Raw genomic sequence first — 23,305 nt, 5'->3', positions numbered from 1 at the left:
TTTTAAACACAAATTGATTTCTATTCTTTGTATATTTTATTTTCTTTTTGGTTAGTGTTCATTCAAGTGTCTATTTATTTTATAAAATAAAAATATTTTTTAAATGATTTGTAAATTATATTAAAAATTTATTAAGTTATGTTAAATTAAGTAAAATAACTTATATTTATTTTTTATTTTAGAAAAACTACAAATTACTAAATAAACTACTAACACGAATTGACTTATATTCTCTGTAAATTTTATTTATTTATAAATTATATTAAAAATTTATTAGGTCACGTTAAATTAAGTAAAATAACATATATTTACTTTTATTTTGAAAAACTACCAACTTCAAAGTAAACTATTAACACGAATTGAATTCTATTCTTTGTAAACTTTACTTTCCATAGTATTAGTTTAAAAATAATTAAGTAATATCAAATGACTTTAGTAACATTTATTAACTTTTAAACTGAAAATTATTGATTTAACGATCGTATTTGTTACTGTCCACCACAACATTTATTTACTTTAAATTAAAAAAACATATTTTAACAGTAACAAATTTATTGGCTGTATTTATATTATATTAAGTAATATTAAATTAAGTTTAATAACATCTATTTACTTTTAATTTGTAGATTAATTTTTATCGATAATTAAGTAATATTAAATAAAATATATTGAAAAGGTTAATTATAAGATAATTATCAAATTATATTAAATAATATTAAATTATCATAAGATAGGGATATAATATGTTTCACCAAAATAAAACTAATATGCTAGATTTCTATATCAAGTAAAACAACGCAAAATTAGAAATACAATGGAAAATTTTATAACTGATTCAATTCTTTTTAATCACATAACTATTTTTGCAAGTACCAATCTAATATTGATATTAATATATTAATTTTAATTAATGTTTCGCACGGATTATGAATAAATCTCTAAAATTATTAATTCGATATTTTTAGTTTCGTACCCGTATTTCGCACGGATTATCTATTATCTATACTAATAAGTAAATCATGTTTAGGTCTCAAATCTTGGTAATCGCTAGAAAGTTATACAGCTATTTTTAAAATTTTATGTAATAAAATATCAACTAATAAAAATTAACTTCTACTCTCTGTAAATTTTAATTTCCGTCAATTTTTATTTATTGCTGAACATCCAACGTCAGTTTACTTTAAAATAATCGTATTAATAAGTTAACATGTCAGATTAATATAAGTAAATAACTAGGTGCATTCATACCTAAAAATATACGGTGAAATTTTAAAGTTATACTTAACTTCGATTTTTTTAACTATATATTTTAACAGCATTTATGTATTATATTTAGATCTGTATTTTGCACGGATTATGAGTTTCAGTTTTATGGAAATAATAATATAAAACTATTATTTTTAATTTCGAGCTCGTGTTTCGCACGGCTTACGAACTAGTATATATTAATTGAGGTAGTAAAACATAATATGACCAGGTTCGAATTAATTATTTTATTCCTATTAAACATTTATAATTTTCAAGTCCCTTCGAGTTGTTGTTTTGTTATTAAAATTAATGTTGTCTACTAGCCAAATGTATGTGTATGTTCTTGGTACCGTTGGTGGCCCTATATATCATTTTAGGGTTAAAAATGGTTTAAAATATCATTTTTGAAAAAAATGACCCTAAATATCACTTCAAAACGGTATATCATGTAACTTTTATGTAACAGATCCAAAACGGTACATCGTGTTCCGTTTTGACACTTTGATTTCTTTATATATACAAAAAACGGTAGATAAAATAGCGTTTTGGTATTTTGGTTTTTTTTATATATGCAAAACGTAAGATAAAGTGATGTTTTGATAGAAAAACAACAAAAAATCTATTTTTAACCTCAAAACGTTATTTCGTCTGACGTTTTTGTACTATTTACAAAACAGTACACGAACACCCGTTATCAAATAATATTTTGGGCCTGTATTTTGAAAAGTGATATTTTAAGCATTTTTTTGCTTGAAAAGTGATATTTTGATCCATTTCTCTTAATTAGGCCAGGTGCCTAGGGTCGGCCCTTGGGTAAGGCGATCAAGGCGGCCCGCCTAGGGCACCACCGCGCACAGGGGCACCAAAATATTTCAATAACATATGTATATAGGTGTATTTATTTTTTATATTATTTATTTTTTTTATTTTTTATATTTTAAAATACAAATTTTAATTAGAATACATTAACATATATTGTAAGAAGGAGGCAAAAGAGTTAGCTTTGGAGTTGGATGTAGAGCCTGTGTTTCCTGAAAAGCGAAAAATTCGTAGGCTTGTTCATTTTGATGATCTTGGGGTTACTGCAGCTGATGATGATCAGAACTTGAGTGCTGAACAAAAATTCAGAAGGTATTATTTCTTGTATATTGTTGATCAAGGTGCTTTTCAACTCAAAGAACGGTTTAAACAGTTTCAAGATTATAAGGAAAAATTTGGGTTTTTATTTAACCTGAAGAAACATTTATGTGGTGATGATGAGGGGCTAAAATCTTGTTGCATGAAGCTTGAGGGATTTCTTAGACATGATATGCGATATAATATTGTTGGCGCAAAGTTGTTTAACGAGTTACTAGTGTTTCGAATGGTAATACCTGATGAGATAACAAAGGCAATAGATGTGCTTAATTATTTAAGTTCTAGTTCAAGACAAATAAATTATCCAAATGCTTGGATAGCTTATAGAACGTTGTGACCATTCATGTTACAGTGGTAGAGGCGGAAATGACATTTTCTATATTGAAACTGATTAAATCTTATCTCCGCTCTTCGATGTCTCAAAATAGACTTAATGGATTGGCTTTATTGTTTATTGAAAGTGAGCTGACAAGTTCTCTAGATTATAGCAAAATTATAGAGAGATTCACATCTCAAAAGCCTAGAAAAAAGTTTCAAAATCAATAAAGGTAAACTCATTTTTATAACTTTATTTTGATATTGTTGTGTACTAGTAATGATGACTGTTCTATATTCATGATACTACATCAGTGGCTTGCAGGAGATTATTGCAGGAGGTTGAAAACTTGGATATTTAGCGTACAATAAATTCATTATATTCACTTGTTACTTTAGATTCAAGTAAGTTTTCTTTTATACAATGAATATATCTTATTGTGATTTTTTGGTTATAAATATGGGGCACCATTTTTGAATCCCGCCTAGGGCACCCAAATACATAGGGCCGGCCCCGCAGGTGTCCAACACAATTACACAATCTTTGCTGAAGCTTGCGCACATATTTCAGCGTCTCCAAAACTTTCACAACAATAGGAACTATCACAAGATCTGATCAACTGTAGTCCAGTATTTGCTTATTTGATATTTTCATCTTCCATGCAACTAATTTAGTCAAACATACAGTTTGACAAACTAAACATTCTTCCTTGTCCCCACAAATTCCCGTTTCATATGCCTCTAATCCCGCCGAGATTAGCACACTTCTATGCTACTAGTCTACAACACTTACTTCTATATATATTAGGTGAATATATCTGGTTCGCCATATAGTAAACATTGTTTCAGGAAATCAGGTGGCAGTTAGTACTATGGCTGCAGATGATTCATTTGTCACACCAGGATCAATTCCGTTCGTATGGGAGATTCGCCCAGGTGTTCCTAAGATCTTTCACCGAGAACATTCACCATCATTTGATCAACAAGAAGTTGATCAATATCATAACACTCGCAGGACTTCTTCAGTTCCAACTACCCCAAAAAAGCTTAAACCCCCACCAGCTGGATACTTCTCCAACCTGCACCGAGCTCAGGACATCCGGCCTTATGAAACTCAATCTGTTTCGCAAGGTTGTTTTCCCGCATCACCATTGCTGAGGCAAAAAAGCAAGAGGAAGGGAATCAAGAAACTGTTGAAACCCGAGTTTGGATCTGAATGTGGATACTCTTTGGACCTTGAGACACTAGCAAGATGGTCCGAATCAAGTTGGAAGTCTGCTGCATTTTATGATTCACCATCATCTTCCTCTTTTTCATCCTACCGGTCCTCTTTCTCATCCTTCCGCTCGTCGCCACGACCTGCATGTGATGCCGAGTGGGCAGGTTTCGGGCTTTTCTGAAGCAGCTTATATGTACACCTTTCTGTTTCAAGTATATTGTAGTTTTGATAAGAATAAGCGCTCAAACTAATCAGCAATGTCATATACAAAAAAAAGATCGGTCTGAAAAATTTGGCATACAACTGACCACAATACCAAAGAGAGACTTTAGACTGTCACAACACCTTTCGACTTTTATTTAAGTTTTATCAAACCAACATAAAGATAAAACTCTCATCTTAATCTACTTGACATATTTCTAATGAATATAATATTCTAAAAGTATAAAAACTTGTTTTCCAGGACATCTCAAGCACAGACGAACTCGGCATTGAATATTCATAAAGTAACTTTTCCTGAACCTTAAAAGAGGAAAAAAGAATAAAAAGACCATGTCCATGACATTTAAAACTAGCTACCATTTTCTATACAGAATGACACGGAATATTAAATTATAATGTTTAACTACTCGGGAACTATAAATACAACTACAGATAAGTTCAATTGGAATATAAATTAACTAATGACCAACTAATCTAAAGCAGATCTAGCCCCGGATACAGGTCTTGACATTGTCCGGATTGTGCTACTGGGAGAAGCCGAAGACGGATTTATAGCTGAAAGGGGCATCCTGGGGCCGAGTCCATAAGCCTGCTGCTGGGACATGGGTGAACCATGAGGATGCACCGGTCGACTACTGGTATATCCCATATATGGCTGTGATTGCCCATCTGGGATTATCTGTTGCCTCATATTTGAAGTATTATTCTGTGTCATGGCAGGACCAATGGCTGGTAGACTTGTAGGTCGAGCCACGCCACCTGATCCGAAATGGGCTGAGATGAAAGCAGCCCTTTCAGCAGCAATCCTCTGCTTCACTCTCTCCACTTGTTCACACTCTTTCATAAGCATGGTCTCCACTTCTGTGAACTGCTTTAGCTTCAGTTCTAACCTTTTTAACTGAAAAGATGTTTACAAATTATGAATAAATTAGATACCTACAAACAAGATACAGAAGTATAGTTGATAAAAGTGCTTCCATCAGGGAGGGCAAACATCAAATTTAGCGAAGCTTCTATCAGGGAGGGCAAACATCAAATTTAGTGAAAGAATTACAAATAGATAAAGTTCACACAACTTGAGGGAATTAATCTCTCATACTCCCATTCCAAGATCCCAGATAGGTCAACTGCTAAAATGAGAATCATATTAGATGAGGCAAAGGATCCATATTACTACCCAAAGGCCAAAACAATTAAAAACTACTGTTAGGCTAGTCCTTTAAGCCAAGAGAGCACAGTAAAAGTTATTTCCCTAAGGTATAGTCTTACAGGAAACAACCTATAAGGCTAGCATACAACCTGTTATAATCTATTCCTACCTTTTAATTTTACGGTTCAACATACAAGTCAAATTCAAGTTATGATTCAACACAAAACATTTATGATTTTGACCTATTTTAGCTTATAAGCTATTTTTCGTTAAAGAAAGTAAACACCCGTATTCCACCACTACTTAATTTTTCTCAAAACAGCTGTAGCAGGAGCAAGATTGTGCATGCATATAAAGAATTTGTCAATCTGACACACAAGAACAACAGAAATGGAATTTGGGAGCCTCTCTTTATTATTTAATTTCTATATCAAATCCCTGATTATCTTGTAACCCACTTGGAAGACAAGGTTATGAATTCAGTAATCGTTGCCCATGAAAACAAGGGGATACCTTTAATTGTGCATTAATCGGAAAATGCCTCGTCACTACAAAATATTGTTCGTTGTTGGAGTTTATGTATTTATATTCGCTTGGGTCTAGACTCTAGAAGTTGCAATAGGCTATAGCCATTTCAAGACAGCAATTGGCAGTAGCTGTTGGTCTATCACTGAAGCTTGCAAGGCCGAATTGATAATTCATAATTTAATAAGAGTTCATGGGAAAAGGGGATCAAGCGATAAGTTATATCGACAGATGTAAATGAGCCTAACTAATTTTGAAGGGGTTTAAAGAGGTCAGGATCAGATATTGATGAAGAGATGATAAGAGTTCACAAGAGCCTACCTTTTCAAAGATTCCGTACATTTGACCAAAACTAAATGCCCAGGATTCTATAGAGGAACAAAGAATACCCAGGACTATAGAAGAACAAATAACTCAGAATAAAGCTTTGAATATCAAACTATCACAAGATTTTTCTAGAGACCTAAAAGTTTAAAAGTATACATCGGACCCTAAATTAAATATCTAAATGTCTAACACAACTCGAACTAGGTAATTGGTTCTTAGCCTTGATTGTATAATGTAAACTTTAATATTTTTAAGTAGTCCTGAACCAAGAATGTTGTCCAACTAGTAAAAAAGAGGTGGAGGGAGGGGTAACTGTTTTTAGCTGATATTGACTAGCCTAATCTGGTTTACTACATGACTACGAGACACGAGTACACTTGGCAGATTTAATAAAGCAGAGATGACAAAAAACCAACTTCGAGGCTGGCAGGAACCTGACTGTGAACAGATAACTATGTACCCCTTTCATAAATCAATTTCAACTTGGAAACTCAACTACCTATGAATTTCCTAATATCTATCACCAAAATTGAACAAGTATAATTTGAAAAACTGCCCAAATTACCGCATAATAAAACAATTTAACACCCTTGGCTCTTTTTACCCTTTAAAATCCCATATTTCAATTTTGCGTCAACAAAATTATCAAATGTGTCCCGCTGTGCTTAAGGCAATGGTTAAGTATTTGATTGGCAAATGTATGATTTTGGACTGTGATTCAACAGACAGACACAAATCAATGTGTATCATGAAAATTATAGAAGTTCATTGGCACAGATCTATGGTATGCACAATATGAAGTATGAACAATAAATTCAATGTTTCATTTACCACTTGAGCATCCTTTAAATGTCAGTCCTTGATAAATTCAGAAAAAGTTCATTTATATACGAACATAACATTGAAGGAAAAAAGATTTAGGTCATCCTTATTCTCAAAATGTGTCCACTGTGTAAAATTGGCCAGAATTTAAAAATATAGTATTCCGGGCCAAAAAATTTAAATATAGTACTACATGACAAAGTTTATTAGAAGGGGCAAGAAAAAGCCATCACCCAATTTAGAGGACATATTTGACTCTCTCTTGCCCCACTTCTTGCAAAACATATAAGTCAAATATGCACTCTAGGCCCCACAAGTTAAGAGGGCTGGATGATCTTTTTTGCAACTTTATTGAATTTTATTCCAAATTTCACACAGTATGTACTTCTCATAACTTCATAATCCTTGGCTCTGAAGAACTTACAAATTCTTAGAAAGCATAGGACATAAGAACTTCTAAAGAATTCATAAGCCTTGAGAAACCACAAATTTCTTTTTAATCAGCAAAACACCATTTAGAATGTCCCACACAAGGGACAATAGAATACCTACCCAAAACATACATCTACATAATTAAACTTTCAAGTCTACGAAGTTGAGAGGAAAAGAAAAATGTCAATTATCTTTTAAGGCCGTTAAATTCAAAAGAGCAACAACAAAAAAACCAAGTAGAATAATTAAAGATTTAAAAACTAGAAGTATACCTGATGATTTATGATATTAGCAGAAAGCCTTTGAATTTCGCGTTCTTCGTGATCTGCGAATAGCTTTGCCTTTGTTGCTGCAGCAGACAGACCTGCTTTGGAAGCAGCTCTGAGTTTTGCATCAGATAGCGGAATACCCTCTGCAAAACAACCAGTTTGTTAAAGGCATAAATGCTTAGTTGGAGCAAAAATGATTTGAAGAACGTTATTATTGACAAGATACCTTTTAGCTGACTTGAGTTTGTGATATTAATACAACCAGAAGCAGCTATCGGATCATCTTTCGCAAGTTCTGCCAAGGAGGCATGAGCACAGGCTGCAGCAACTCTTGGTCCCACTGCAGAGGCTAGAAAAGCAACCTAGGAAAAAAAACAGGAAGGCATGAATAATTAGCACAAGCCTATCTAGGAAGTAACTAGGAAAAATAAGTTGACATAGTACTTAAGTTATCTATATGAATCACACAACGAACTTCAGGAGAACACAAGTTAATATTAGTTTTCAAACTATGGCAAGATTGCAGATAAACTACCACAAATAAATTGAAAAATATCAAGAGCCTTTGCACATGTACTAAGGAGATCACTCTTATATTAAATCTAGCTATAGGAAGAAAATTTGGCCGATGAAGTGTTCAGATGATCCTAACTTCATTGACAATTTTACCAACTTATTTGCTTAAGCCCATGGTCCCAAAAAAATGAATCTGATGCAAATTATAGATAACCCAAGTCTTTGGAGTGTGAATTAGGTCAAAAGAGGTGTAGAAAGTCATCAGACACCCCCCTTATATCACCCCAAGACTACGAGATTGCTGCTAACAGCAGAAAATTGAAATCTTCACTGTAACATTTCCCATTTACTTTCTTTGTATTCAATCGAGCTATAGACCCTCATCTTAAAAACTTCTCTCTTTTATCTACCTTTTCTTCCATTTTATCTTTTTTTGTAAAAATTAAAGTACCGACCAATCTTAAAAATTTAAAGAGAAAATGACAAAGTTCTGGATTCAAGTTAAAACATATGTTGGCACTTTCATTTTTTAAATATGAAAGCAAATGCTATCAAAAATGACTTCCATAATTAAAAATGATAACAATCATCATCATTATTTTTTATTTATAGATAGCATTTGATTTAGTGGTTATGGATATAAATTGAATTTTACTGATCAAGGATTTTTGGCTATTTTATGAATTTTGAAGAAATTATAATTAATAAAGAAACCGCAATCACGAAAATATTCCATGGCAGGCAAACTAACCCCCCCAAGTCCCCCAAAAAACAATGAAATTCTTGCTGATTCGACACCTCATTCACCAATAATAGAATATCAAAGATATGAGGTACAGTAATAAGATTCAACGCCTACTGAAGACATTGGAACCGAAAACAAGACATCCGGCCACTTAAATTTATATGGAAACTAGTACATATCGATATATTAAGTGCACGGGGGTTGGTAGACATCCCAATCTCACTAATACTACTAACTTATTCTTTTCAAAGAAGGGACCATTTGTTTTCTTCTGAATGAACGTGAATAAATCGGAGACCAGTCAGGCCATTAAAGTCGCTTGGCTACGTCATTAGTTAGACATGGTAAACAAAAAAATGTCTAAATTTTTCAAAACAAATTTTGTACCTGGACGGTTCAGAAACTGATATTTTATACCAACAATCCTACTCAACAATAAACACTTTCTCATTAAACAGTACACATTAACATGTCTAATTAGTACATTAGTACATGTCAACAAATTATCTACTTACCTCTTATATATAATTTAAAAATTAAATTATATATAATATAATTTTCCAGTTTCAATTTGTGAAAAATAATATTTATTCTATACTTGCAAATTAATCAACAAATCTGACATTTTATATATTAGACGTGTATTTTCAGACATTCTAAATATCTATTTATTTAAAAATATTATTCAATTAGATTTATAAATTTCAGATATTAATCATTCTGAAACTTTAATCATTTAGAAATTTTATAGTAAAATTTAACAAATGCCCTTAACACTGATCTCTTGCACAATGTTTTTTTAAAAAAACAAAACATAAACAACAAACATGAAAAATTAAAATTTGAGTAATTTAACAAACTAGTATCGCGAGTGTTAGCGTGAGTTGGTTTACAGGTACACATTATACGTCAGCCTTAAAATTGTCAAAATATCATGTGTAGCCTCCACATATCATACATCACCCATGAGCCATGACAGCATAGGTAATGTCATATGTGACAAACAAATACTATAGGTTCACTGTTGGAGGAGTAGCCTCCCAGTTTCCCTTTTCCACAAAAGAGGACGTTGCTGCCTCATTTCTGTTGTAGGAAAGAATGTAGTAGGGTAGCAGCATTTGCAATCAGAAGCTACATATATACATATATATATACAGAGAGAGAGAGAGAGAACTACACATACACATTCTGTAGATTGTAATTGCCAAGTAATATATATTATATATATAAATGTAACTTTGTTCTGCCTTCATTTTTCTATCAACATAGCTACTGATTTAGTCTTAATACAATCATATACGAACACTTAAAATTGTCAGAATATCAAGTGTAGCCTCCAAGTATCATACATCACCATGAGCCATGACAGCATAGGTGACGTAACTGTAACAAATAAATACTATAGCTTCACTGTTGGAGTAGCCTCCAAGTTTCCCTTCCCCGCAAAAGAGGATTTTGCTGCCTCATTGCTGTTGTAGGAAAGCATGTAGTAGGGTAGCAGCATTTGCAATCAGAAGATATATATATATTATATAATATATATATATATATACAGCTACATGTACACATTCTGTAATTGCCAAGTATTATATATATTAAATATATAAAAAAATTCTATCAACATAGCTACTGATTCTCTAATACAATCATATACGAAAACTTACAATCCACATCGTATTCATAGTTTCTAACAAAAATCTTAAACCTTAACATCTTGTCTGCCCGCTTTTTTTTTGCAGAAGACACAATATGAAGTTGCTTTCCAAGTGACCTTTTATTTTTGCTAATTTTCCAAGTGACCTTTTATTTTTGCTAATTTTCCAAGTGACCTTTTAGAATCACAGACCACTTAAGAGAGAGGGGGGGAGGAAGCGGGAGAGAGAGAGAGAGAGAGAGAGAGAGAGAGAGAGAGACTGAATACATGACACGAAGCTCATGCCTAAAAGATCACTAATGAAATAAATGTTTCTGCCAGAAAATGCATATATCTAGAATTCTTGTTATGCATAACAATAAATCCTTAAAAATTACTTTTTACACATATTTATTGACTGCTTTACGTACAGATTTAAGCTCTTACCTCACATGGAAGAAAATTGGCCACACCAAGTAACAGATCACAAATGAAAATACACCTAAGATCTAATATATATCCCCTTCGGAACTACTACAAAATATACAAAATTGCTTAGACTTTAGAGGCAGATGGTAGATTAATACATTTATAATGAAACCAAGATATCAAGGCAAAAAAGAGAAGAAATTAACAGGAAAGACTACAAAAATATGTCACTAAGGGAAAACGCAAAGAAGCTTTGCAAACAAACTCATTTTCAGAGAACTATAACTTGTTTAAAAAAAACACACTTGATGCATATAAGTGCAAAGTATAATTAGAGCATTAAGCACAGAAATACTATGCCATGTATCAAAAGACACATACCAGGGCCATTACAGGATTTGCATAGTTTGAAAAAGGAACCCGGCTCTCGAAATTAGGGTCTTGTGCACTAGATCCTGTAGCAATTATATAAGCAATTTTGGTATCACATAGACAACAGATGGGAAGTGAAGGGACCACTGCAATAACTAAAAGAACCTGCAAGGTGACCATTTGAGTTTAAATGTGATTTATCGCGCTCATCGTTGTTCGACAATTTTACTGAACTGGGATTATGTGGTACATCAACATCTTCCATTGAGGAATCATCCATGGGAATGCGCAGAAAGTGAAGGATGCATTGTGCTTTTGACTTGGTCTTAACACGCTCTGCAATTTCATTCCAGTTTTCGCCGTAAATTTCCATTGCTTCCAGAAGCAGTAGAGTTTCCTGATCAGACCAATTGACTCCATCGGGATCTCCATAATCTTTACTAGAATCAAACCTTGTAAAATCCAGGCTGGAATGACCAGCAACAAATCTTCCTTCGTGGAAGCACTCCAAGCATAATAGTACATCAACCTGTTAAAGCAGATGACCGTTAGCTATCAAAGAATAAGTAAAATGGATAAAGTCAAACAGTCTGTCTAGCTAATAAAACCATTACCATGTCATATGGACCATATATATCATAAATTCATTTTTATAATATATCTTGAAATATATTTTGGCGGTCTAATATGTTTAATAATTAGAATTATTTAACATTCTTATGTGAGCTTGCTGATGCAAGTTTTTGTTTCAGTATACGAGTGAATTAATCACCTACAATTATAAAAATAAACTTTCCAATAGTTATGATAAAGTAACTACATAACCATTTATTTTTACAATAGTTATAGTTGTGTTAATTTATTTGTAACAGGTTACTAAATCTCATAATACTCCGTCCCATTTTTTTGTCTCATTTGATTTCTCAAAATTTAAACAGACTAAAACTTGACGTGCAATTAAAAATTATTCCTGCTAATTTTATAAATTGCATCCTATAATAGATTTATCAAAGTTTTTTATGATACTATAGCCACAAGTAGCATACTAGCATTTCTACCCACAATGATAGAAACACAATTTATACTGTACAAAAAGATCCATATTTCCCAGCATATTGGTAGTGTGGGAAGACGAAACACTAGGGTAATGAACAACAAAGAAGTTTGATTTTTTTTGTAGATGTCTAATTTTTTAGCAGCAAGACTACAAGAATTAAATAACATGAAAATGCCTGATAAGGATATACTCTTCAGAACATCAAAATGTTATGTGTTCCATAGGAACCCACACTGTGAATCAAAATGTTATCATCTCCCTCACTGGAACTATGCATGTATAAAGTATCTATAAAGCCTGCATAGCAATAATAAGGAAATGCAAATAAATAGCAGATCACCTCTTTCTGTGACTGATAATAAATGATTGGGAGAGGCCGAGAACAGCAATTGCACCTACTTTCTGATAATCGTTCCCGTATTTTGTCATCCAAGTCAGAGTCACCGTGGACATGACTTCCAGATCCTGAATACACATCTGCAGCACGGAGCTGACATCTAGGCTTATCAAATTGGATTAAGCTATCAATGGATTTTAAATTATTTATAGGCACACGAAGTTCCCCGCTTGTATCCTCGTTGAGGCACAAGCCATCATTCTGCGTTTCACGATTCAAAGCAGGAACGCAGTAATTAATGATACCCCAATGATCAAGAAAGCGGTAAATTCGAGCCATGTCGTCACTGTCAGCACCAACTGCCAATTTATCACAAGCAGACACCGCCAATCTTTTATCTGGGTTTTCCATGTACTTGCCAACAATATGGTTTCGGCATTCCATATACTTTTCAGGTGTACGTTCCGCAGACTTCCCCGAGAAATATTGTGGCACAACCTGCCGCTCCAATCTATGCACCGAACCGGGTGAAAACCAGTCTGCTATCAAAGAGCAAAATCAGCAAAAACTCTACTAAAAGATTACAGCATATACCAATAAAGTACATGTAAAACCTCTAAATATGTTGGTAAATAATTTTTTTGTCAAGAAACATGGCAGTCTTCTTCCAAAGAGTAAAACCAACATACACTCTATCTAATTATATTTAGAGAGACATCAAAAACATGTAAAACCACAGAAAAAATATGTTGGTAGACACAGTGTGAATATATCAGTATTCTATAATCGCAGTTGGTGGCAGCCTAGGCTGCGCTTGAGTGCTAAGTGGGACTTGACACCCAGGTTTTTGGAAAATAGGGCCGTGGGGCGTAAAATTGGGAAATTAGGGAAAATCAGAATCCGCCAAATAAACTATTGTGCTCCTGAACTTTGTGAACATTATGCATGCTAATCTTTGCTCCTCTTTTCATTTGATGAACATTTATATGTTTATTCTATATGCTTGTGTTTGTAAGTAGTTGACTTATGACTAAAATCATAATTATTTAGATTATTAATATAATATTGAAACATATCTGACTAATCTAAACAAACAACATTAAATTAGATGCATAAAGAACCCACCTACTCTAAAGTAGGCTGCAATATTCCGAAAAAGAATCTTTGCAACCTAAATTTCCTTAAGGTATGACAAAAAGTATTCAAATTCTATCCACTTTTCCACACTTGTGGCGCTAATTTGACGACTCCCACAAAACTATCATACCAAATTATCTACTCTAAGGACAACAACCTGCCAATCTAAGGAAAACAACAAAATAACGGATATTGCCTACTTAACTCTACTCGTCTTACATCACATACTTTAATAAACTAAAACGAAACATCTACAACATCAATACATGCAAATCAATGAAATGTAGTATCAGAAAAGGCTCATACCTGCGTGCATTGGCACAACAAGAAACCTCCCAAGTCCAAACCTCTTAACAACTCCTCTCCCCTCCATAATCTTCGGAGGCGTAATTACAACAGATCCCTCTCCTTTCTCGGACTCAACCAAACTCTCCTTAGTCATAGCGGACAACACCTGTAGCTGTCCATAAGAAACATTCTCCAAACTCACACAATTCTGCCTACAACTCTCATTCCCTCTCTCCACTCCCAAAACCGCAACCACCGAAGCATGAGGCCTCACCACTTTATGCCTCACAACAAGCGGAAACTCCGATACTCGAATCGCCGAATCTGATAACACCTCAGGTGATATCGGAGTCACTACTTTCTTACTTGACTGACTATTAGGATTTGTATTCACTTGATTCTCATCCAATTCAGGATCAAGTTCTTCCTCCTCCTCCTCTTCCGGATCATCTTCGGGTTGCGAATTCGATTTTCGACTAATCATCGGTTCCCGCTTTCGCTTCCTCCATCGATTTCTCGTCTCTGCAACAAAAAATTATAAAATTAGGTCAAATTAGGTTAAATAAAATTGAACAATTTAAATAGATGTAAAGATATATAGATACAAAAAGATGTGTGTATAGGTTGTACCTGATGTGGAAGCTGGCATTGCTGTGAGATTGAGAGTGAGGAGAGAGAGCAGAGAAGTGTGGGCCCCGGTAGGGTGTGAAGAGTGAGAAGAATTGGGGGAAATGATAGATAGAATAGATACACAAAGAGAAGATGAAGAGAAGAGACTAGTGTTTGTATGTTTAATAGGTCTTTTTTCTTTATATTGGTGATTTATATTTTACCAAAAAATTGTGATTTTTATTTTCATGAATATAAGTTTATAATTTACATTTGGAAATGTAATTTATGTAGAATTTTTGGGTAATACTAGTGTCAATACAAGGTTTTTTTTAGTTTTCTTTAATTTTCTTGGTTAATAGATAAATATATGCAATTTATTTGTTAATAATAATATTATAAGTGTAGTAAAATTGTTATGTATGCTTGTAATATTTGATTGTTTGTAATGTCAGACATTCCATATTTATTTGTTTTCAGTGTAAAATGGCTACTAAATTATTAACTTTTTGTCTTGATTTTTCTTAGTGCTATTTTATTTTTTATTTGATGATATTAAGGTAATGCTTATGATATTAAAGTGATGGTATCTGACCTATTCATAGGCTTTTTTATTTGTTACTGCAATACTCAGGAGCATGCTCAGGAGCTATCTCAGGTTTAAATTAAAAGATTATACAGCATCAGTTATGAGTTATAAGTATTGTGAGAAAGATATACTTATAGAGTTTTTGTCTTTTATTAGGTATGATTTTGACAGAAGAAACATTATGATATAATCATATATAGGTTTTGACATGATATAGGTTTTAACAGGATCTCAAGATATAAAATGAGAAAATTAGATTTTTGACAATATATTGTGAGAAATATGATAGTATATGATATTAGTATAGATTTTGATATTAGTATAGATTTTGACATAATTGACGGAGAGGATGTCAGGTGAGAAAATTAGGATTCTGAAAATGTATCGTGAAAAAGATGATAGTATATGATAATAGTATAGGTTTTGACATGATGTATATATAATATAATGAATCATAATTCTAGTACATAGTTTTAGTACTTGTATCAGAATTAACATATAAGGTGAGGAATTTACTATTTTTGACTATATAATCTGAACAAATAATAATAGTATAGTTTTGGCATTTATCAGAATTCTACTCTTGTAAAGTATATTTTCTGAGTTTTTAGACAAATGATATATAATAATAAGTTCTACTTGTGTAAATAGAGAAAGATCTTGTAAAACGTTTACAAAATTAGGTTTAGATTAAAAGATGTTATAAGTTAGGTTTAGATTAAAAGACGTTACAAGTTAGATTTAGATTTAAAAAAATTGTGTCATTCATATTTTATACTTGTAAAAGTATTCTCATTTTTTTTATAATAAATATTTTCATTTTAAATTGAAAAACTATACAATATGTCACTTAATTAAAAAATTATACAATATTTATAAATTTTACTTGTACAATTAAATTTAAATAAAGGATATATTTATCTTTTGAACCTTTAATTTGTACCTATTACATGACTTCATAATTGATATACATGAATTAGAACTACTTGACTACATTATAATTTATATACATGAACACAAATTATTAGATTGAAAACATGTATAATTTAGGTTAATGTTAGGATAACAATTTGTGTGACATCATAATTTATATGTTACTTTTTAAAAATTGTGATGTTATGGTGTAAAGATTTTTTTATTCAGGTTTAGGTCAAGAATTTTTAATTAATTGTTTTATAGAAATGGTATTTTGCCAATTTGTTTTATTAAAAGATATAATTAATTTAACTTTAACAAAGAATAAATAACCATATATTATTGATGTATTTCAAAATGTTAGCATCTCATTTTAAAAAAATATAAGAATTTATAAATAAAAATATACCAGTAGTTATAAATAACCTTAAATTGTTACTCCAATTTTTACTAAATTAATTGCAACTCCAATTTTTTTATTCTTATAACTAAATTAATTGTATATCACTATAATGTATAAGTTTTTGAGTAATTTTTGTTATATGTGGCATGAAATTGTAACATCTTATTTATATATGTGTCTTATTTTTGTTATATTTTAAACTTATATATAAATAACGTTCTTCTCAAGATATAATTGGTGAAAATTTTAAAATGATAAAATTTAAATAATAATAAAAGAATAAAACTTTACTTACAATATATTTTTTAACTTAATTAAAATAACATAATTTGGGTTTTGTGTTTTAAAATGCTTATATTGTCTTCTAGTTAGAATACTACCTTTTTATTTATTTTGATTATAATAACTGTTTGAAATAAATTACAATGATAAGTTATTTATTATAATAAAATATTAGGAAAATTTAAAAAAAGATAATATTTGTAATTTATTTATATTTTTTATATTTAGAATAAGATTTTTACATCAAGGTAATATATATATATATAATTTTAAGTTGATCCGTTGTAATATTTTATAAATTAATATAACTAATTTTAATTTATCCTCTAATCATGGACATAAAATTTTTATTTTAAAGATATGTCTATTTAAAATATCATTAAAAAGTATACATTTTAAGAGGAAATTAAGATTTTAATAAGTAAAAGTAAATTACAATAGATAGTATAACTAAATTTATTTTTAAACACTACATCTAAAATATAAATATTAAATGCTTCAAAAATATATATGCCTATACTTGTTATTCATTTAAATTTTGGATGATTTTTTTTTCTGAACATCTAATTTATGTAAATTGAGTATGTTCAATTAATTTTTTCTAAGAATTTGAAAAGAAATCGAATTAATTTAGATTAAAAGCATAGGAACATGAATGTGATATTAGTTTCAAAGATGTAACGGGCATTGTTAGGTATGAAATGCAACATAAAGGGGGTGAATGTATTTTCTTGATTTTGAATTGTTTTTGGCTTATGGAACAAACAGTTATATGAATTTATAGTGATAAAATGTTAAATGCAAACACACAAGCAGATTATCAAAAACTCATTTGATTTATATTAAATCAAATTTGTCTTACTACAAATCCGTCTTCTTGAAAATAAGAACTCAGTTTCTACTCTTGAGAGAGTACAAAATATTTTCTAGATTTGTCTATTACTTCTAAACAAGAGACCGTAACATGCTTTATGAATCAACATGCATGGGTTTACAAAACTTGCACTAAAATGGACCAACACGTTTCTAAAGCTATTTTGTACGTTTCCATTTATATTGTTAGCAAATATGTGCAGTAGGTCTGTGATCCTCTTTTGTCCAGTTCATCTTGACCCTTGATCTTGTATTCTTTAATCTGCATTGGTAGGCTTTCCAATTCAGTGATAGAATTGTTTGTTGACTGATAATCTTGGATCTTCAAATTATCTGCATTCTTAATTATGAAGTTGTTTGTCGAGATCTCTTTTTTCCTGTAGAGATGTCATATACCGATAAGTAAAATGAATTATCGATATCTTGTGTTCTCTAAATGTGTTTTTTAATTGTCGAGGTCTCCAGTTCTCTACAATTACAATGACTTATCGTTATCTCCAGTTCTCTACATAAGCATTTTGACTTGTCGATATCTCCAGTTATTTCTACATGAGGATTTGACTTGTTGATATCTCTAGTTCTCTACATGAAGAATTGACTTGTTGATATCTTCAGTTCTCTACATGCAGATTGACTTATCGATACCTCTTAGGACTTCTCAACAAGTCATTTTAGACTTCTCGATATACTTCTCGATATTCTTTGATCTGTGACTTGTCGATATCTGACTTAAAATATTTTTTCTAGAACAACATTATTTAACTATAAGCTTTTATACTTTTCTATGGGGCATGATCAGGATTGATCTTCTTTCATATTTTATTCATTAGGATCTTCTTTCATATTTTATTCCTTAGCTTGATGGTTGTTCATAAAAAAATCCTCCGCTCTAATCTACTTAGCATTTTTACATACTCAAGAAATACAATTACAGAATACAATTATATTATCATATAACTTATCCTTAGGGTTGTCAAGATGACTTAGTCTTGTTATGTGCATGCATGTCTTGCACAACAATCTCCTCCAATTTGTGAGAAGATTACTTGTCACAAATTCTTGCCTGATAACAAGACTAACCCCTAGCTAAAATTAAATAAAATAAGACTGACAAAATTACAAAGTATAATTTTTATATATTTTTACATTTACATACAAAATTGAATTACATGATCATCTGAATTTCTTATAGTCTGGTTGTTCTCTAATTAGATCCTTGAGTCTGACTAGGCATTCAAGTTCTCAATAATCTCAATTCCTCTTAAAGTGTTAGATATAATTGATGATATCAGGATATAATCTATCAGAATATATTATCTGGACTTCATATCATTATTTACTGAATGTGACGTCATCAGTGTTTGTCTATCAGTACTTGATGATCAGCATTTGATGTCATCAAGATTTAGTCACTTCACTAGATATTCGAGAAGGAAAAGGATTTTAGAATTCAAGGCGGTGAAGGACTTTAATTCAGAAGCAATCATATATGGATATGTATTAGGTTTTCTTATTGTAATAGAATAGGAATCCTTAATTTGATTGTGTAACGGTTTATTTGTTTGTGTTTCAGGTACTCATTACAATGGGAGATGCAGCAGCACGAACGAAAGCCTTAATGGATTTTTCTCAACCCAAGATCAATGATATTCAATCTAGCATTATCCGTGTGACGACTGAGAATTTTGCGACGTAATTAAGTGAATAAAGTGTGATTTATGTGTGGTGATTATAAATTATATGATTAAGTGTTGATTAATTGTTTTTATTGTATATAAGTATCTGGGAGCGTAGATAGAAGCGTTCCAATTTAAAGAGTCAGCTTAGGAGTTAAGTTGTGTTGTCGGGCCGTCTGGTAGAATGGAACCCGTCCTAAAAAGGGATTAAAGTATTTAAAATGTGAAATATGTGTTATGAAATGTTTGAGTAAAGTATTGCGTTCTAGTGACGTTTCGGTTGGTAAAGGTAATTGTAAAGCGTAATTGAAATGCTGAGCGTCGGGCCGTCAGGCAGAACGTGACCCAGTACGCATAAAGAGGAATAATATTAAAAAGGGAAAATTTTATGATCAGACATGAGTTGTGATGTGTGATTAAATGTGCTTGCTTGTCTGTATACGTGAATACGTGATTAGTTAATATTTTTATGGATATAAGGGAATTATTTGATTTAATTAAGGTTTATTTAACCTTTGCACATTTTTATAAAATTATTTGAGTAAGGTAAAGGCATGAGATTTGTTTTGATATCTTCGAAATAGTCCTAGAGACTTTCTAAAAATGATAGACGAATTTATTTCATGATCGTTGCATTTTAAAATGATTTTTATATGTTAAAATGTTGTTATTAGCATAAATTTGTAAAAAATCATATAAAATCAACCGTACGCTCAAAAGTTTATTATGAATAATGGTTGGAAAGCTAATTTCGAGATCTACGTCTTAAAATTATCATTCATAATAATTTTCAAATTTCCGAGAGAGATATATTTAATATTCAATTTCTATTTTATTAGAGTAAAAAGAAAGAGTAAATCAAAAAAAAAGAAAAGGATTAGTGAATTACTAAACTACCCTTGCCCCCTAATACAAATACAAGCTCATTCCCCCTTCTTTCTTTTTCTTTCCCGTGAGCACCCCTCTCCCCCTCTCTTTCTTTCTCCCTCTCTCTCGATCACTCTCTCTCGGCTCTCTCCACATCTCTCTTCTCTCTCTTGCATGCAACAACAAATACTCATCCAAATTCAAAGATTTCACCATCCATAGTTTCTATTTTCGATATACTACTCAAACTCCATTTGCATGTAAGTGTCTATGTAGATTTCATAATTCAATCTCCATGCTTGTGTTCAAGGAAATATGATTTCTTGATATATGATCATAAGAGAAGTTTAAAGTGATTTTGTAGTTTAAAACTCAAGAGGAGACCCGCTATGGGCACTCTTAAGTTCGACCACCACCGGTCATGATCCAAGGAGAGCCGGTGGACTTTAAAAGTGTGATTTTCCAAGTGCTATAGTATGATTTTACTAAGATACTAATTGCATGTTTGATATTTAATGATTTCTTGAAGTGTTGTTGGTAAATAAAGTGTTATGTTTAGAAGATTGTATGTAAGGTCTATTAGTAAGTGATCTTGGTGTTTACAGGATTAAAATTGTATGCATGTCATAAGAATCCATATGCATGTCCCTAAAAGTTATTGCATGTCAACGTTTTAGGCTTCTTTTGGTTTTGAACCTTTGCTAGGTTCGAATTTTTATAAAAATTAAGGGGAAAGGATGATTTTTATTGTGTGATAGTATGAATGGTAGCACTAAGCTGGTTTCAAGTGACTTGATTGGTTTTGTGCTAGAGTTGGTTCGAATTTTTGAGTAAAAAGGAAAGGAGTAGTCATTTGCTTAAGGTGCTTAAGATTTAAGAATCAAAGAATCTTAGGTTTTGATTAAAAGAGTTTTTAGTTCAAATTTTTACTTTTAAAAAAAATGGGTTTTTGATTTCGATTCAAGCTTATAAAGAGTTTTGGTTTGAGGGATTAATTTTGCTTCGAATTTCTTTGAAAAAGATTTTAAAGGATGAATTTTGGTATAAACTAAAGAGTATAAATGATCCCTATACTTGCATGTCAAATTATGGTGTTGCATGTGATGATTCTTAAGAAATTCGAATGATATAAGTTGGATTTATAGAAATCTTGATGGATTATGTGCTTAAAATGTTGCTTGTGTGTTTCTATGATAAATTTGAGATAAATATGAAAGAAATAAGAATTGCATGTTAAGATATAGGTTGTAATTGACAAGATTAGAGTCTAAAAGGATCATTGGATCTTTTGTTTGTGTTTTGTGTTAAAGCCGAATGGCTTATGGCTATAAAAATGAATGATTTGATGCTAAAGTGGATACATGTGAGATTTCTAAGAATAATGTGGATTATTTGCTTGTTTGGTTCGAATTAAGTGATATAAGAAGAAGGTTTTTGAGTCTTTTTTATGCGAGATTATGTTTTGATGTGATAACTCGAGTATAGAGTTTAATATACAAGGATTAAATGTTATATGTCACATTTGTATTGCAATACGTGATCTGAAGTCTATTTGGTTTAGATATGCGAGTGTTGGTATATGCGTATATGTGTTTATGGTGAGAATATATATATATGCATACCCTTAGGGTATTACGTTTAAGGGGAAAGTTAAGCGTTCCGGGAACGTGAGTTAAGAAACTAATTAAGGTTTTGGTTTTGGATTGTAGATTCGGAGCGTGAGGGCATTCAGGCTAGGAAAGGGAAAGGTTTACTAGGTGGCAGGAGTTCAACCTTCAGGAAAGCGAATTCAGGCAAGTAACACTATTTACTTGTGTAAATGGTTATAGAGAGGATATTGTTCTTGCTAAGTAGAGTATTGAACAATTAAAATAATGTATCCCTGTTATTGATACCCTGTCATTGATCTTATGAATTCGTTATTGATAAACTTATTGATCCAACCCTTTGGTAACCCCTCTTCCCTATTCTGATTATTTGTTATACCATGAACTGTTATAAACCCTATAAGTACCTTTATGAACCCCTTGTAATGATGCTTTATTCCTGGTTTACCTTATCCTCTATCGATCCTTGAAACAGTTTTGATTTCCCTAACTTGAGTACCATGTTATCATTGATCAAGATCCCTAAAATTGAACTTGCTTATCCCTGATTCATTCCATTAACTTTGAATTCTTGAAATTGAACTTAAGAATGAGTTTTGACTTGAAAAAGTCCGAATGATTTCATATTCTTGGTAATGATAAAATGAATTTAGGAAACCTACCTTTTTCCAACTCAAGGTTTTCCAAACGAATTCCTGATGGATTGGATTGGGACGTAAGAGGCTAGTGGGACTAATCCAGTCATAGTAAGAGGCTAGTGGGGCTAGTCCAATTTAAGGTTGAAATTATGCCATTGGTACCTTGAAGACCGGATGGAGGTCGGTACGGGCTGATCACCCGTATTATTATGAAATGAAAGATAAAGTGGTCCAATCAAAGATTCCTTAATGATTTTAAAAGGAATTGAAATTTCCTATTCAGTAATTGATTCTTTGAAAATTTAAAAAGGTTTGTTGCTTTGTAAAGAGTTGATTGTGATATTGTGAAGCTTGCAGCTTGTGAACCCTGATTTTGATTCTGTTGATCATATGATTGATTCCTTATAATGAAAAGAATGTCGCTTTCCATTTGAAAGATCATTCGTGATCATGTTAATGATTTGTGATGATTGTCGGCTTTCACCCTGCTTTGAGCCTTGTTCCTTGAAAGCCCAAAATTTTCTTCATAACCCCTTTTATAACCTGAAAGATAGAAATCTGCCACCTAGAAATTGATAAAGTAGAATGCCCTGAGATCAGTAAAGTATATTATGGATTTTATATCGTAGAACTGCTTTTTAGTTACTCGCTGAGTTTTATACTCAT

General features: G+C 31.7%; 2 protein-coding genes across 2 annotated transcripts; one reads left to right on the top strand and one right to left on the bottom strand.

Annotated features, from left to right (window-relative positions):
- The first annotated feature begins 3,553 nt into the window (after window positions 1-3,553).
- On the top strand, window positions 3,554-4,299 carry LOC141671220 (uncharacterized). The gene has a single exon (XM_074477376.1). It carries the CDS (start codon window positions 3,573-3,575, stop codon window positions 4,098-4,100), a length of 528 nt encoding a protein of 175 aa, XP_074333477.1. The 5' UTR covers window positions 3,554-3,572; the 3' UTR covers window positions 4,101-4,299.
- A 118-nt stretch (window positions 4,300-4,417) lies between these two features.
- On the bottom strand, window positions 4,418-14,956 carry LOC141671219 (SWI/SNF complex subunit SWI3C-like). The gene is made up of 8 exons (XM_074477375.1): window positions 14,811-14,956; window positions 14,199-14,702; window positions 12,759-13,294; window positions 11,527-11,890; window positions 11,371-11,444; window positions 7,893-8,028; window positions 7,670-7,809; window positions 4,418-5,039 (listed from the first exon to the last, which is right to left on the bottom strand). Exons 1-8 carry the CDS (start codon window positions 14,827-14,829, stop codon window positions 4,611-4,613), a joined length of 2,202 nt encoding a protein of 733 aa, XP_074333476.1. The 5' UTR covers window positions 14,830-14,956; the 3' UTR covers window positions 4,418-4,610.
- Window positions 14,957-23,305: the final 8,349 nt, after the last annotated feature.

The sequence above is a fragment of the Apium graveolens genome, chromosome 7, assembly GCF_009905375.1.
Source record: "Apium graveolens cultivar Ventura chromosome 7, ASM990537v1, whole genome shotgun sequence".
Taxonomy (NCBI): Eukaryota; Viridiplantae; Streptophyta; class Magnoliopsida; order Apiales; family Apiaceae; genus Apium; species Apium graveolens.
This window is presented reverse-complemented; position numbering and strand designations above follow the sequence as displayed.

Excerpts from the sequence above, each read along its gene's own strand:
- LOC141671220 (XM_074477376.1), top strand. The coding sequence starts at position 3,573 with ATGGCTGCAGATGATTCATTTGTCACACCAGGATCAATTCCGTTCGTA.
- LOC141671219 (XM_074477375.1), bottom strand. Across the intron at positions 13,295-14,198 it reads TGTTGTGCCAATGCACGCAG|ACTGGTTTTCACCCGGTTCG; the intron begins GTATGAGCCTTT and ends CTTTGATAGCAG. Across the intron at positions 5,040-7,669 it reads CTAATATCATAAATCATCAG|TTAAAAAGGTTAGAACTGAA; the intron begins GTATACTTCTAG and ends ACATCTTTTCAG.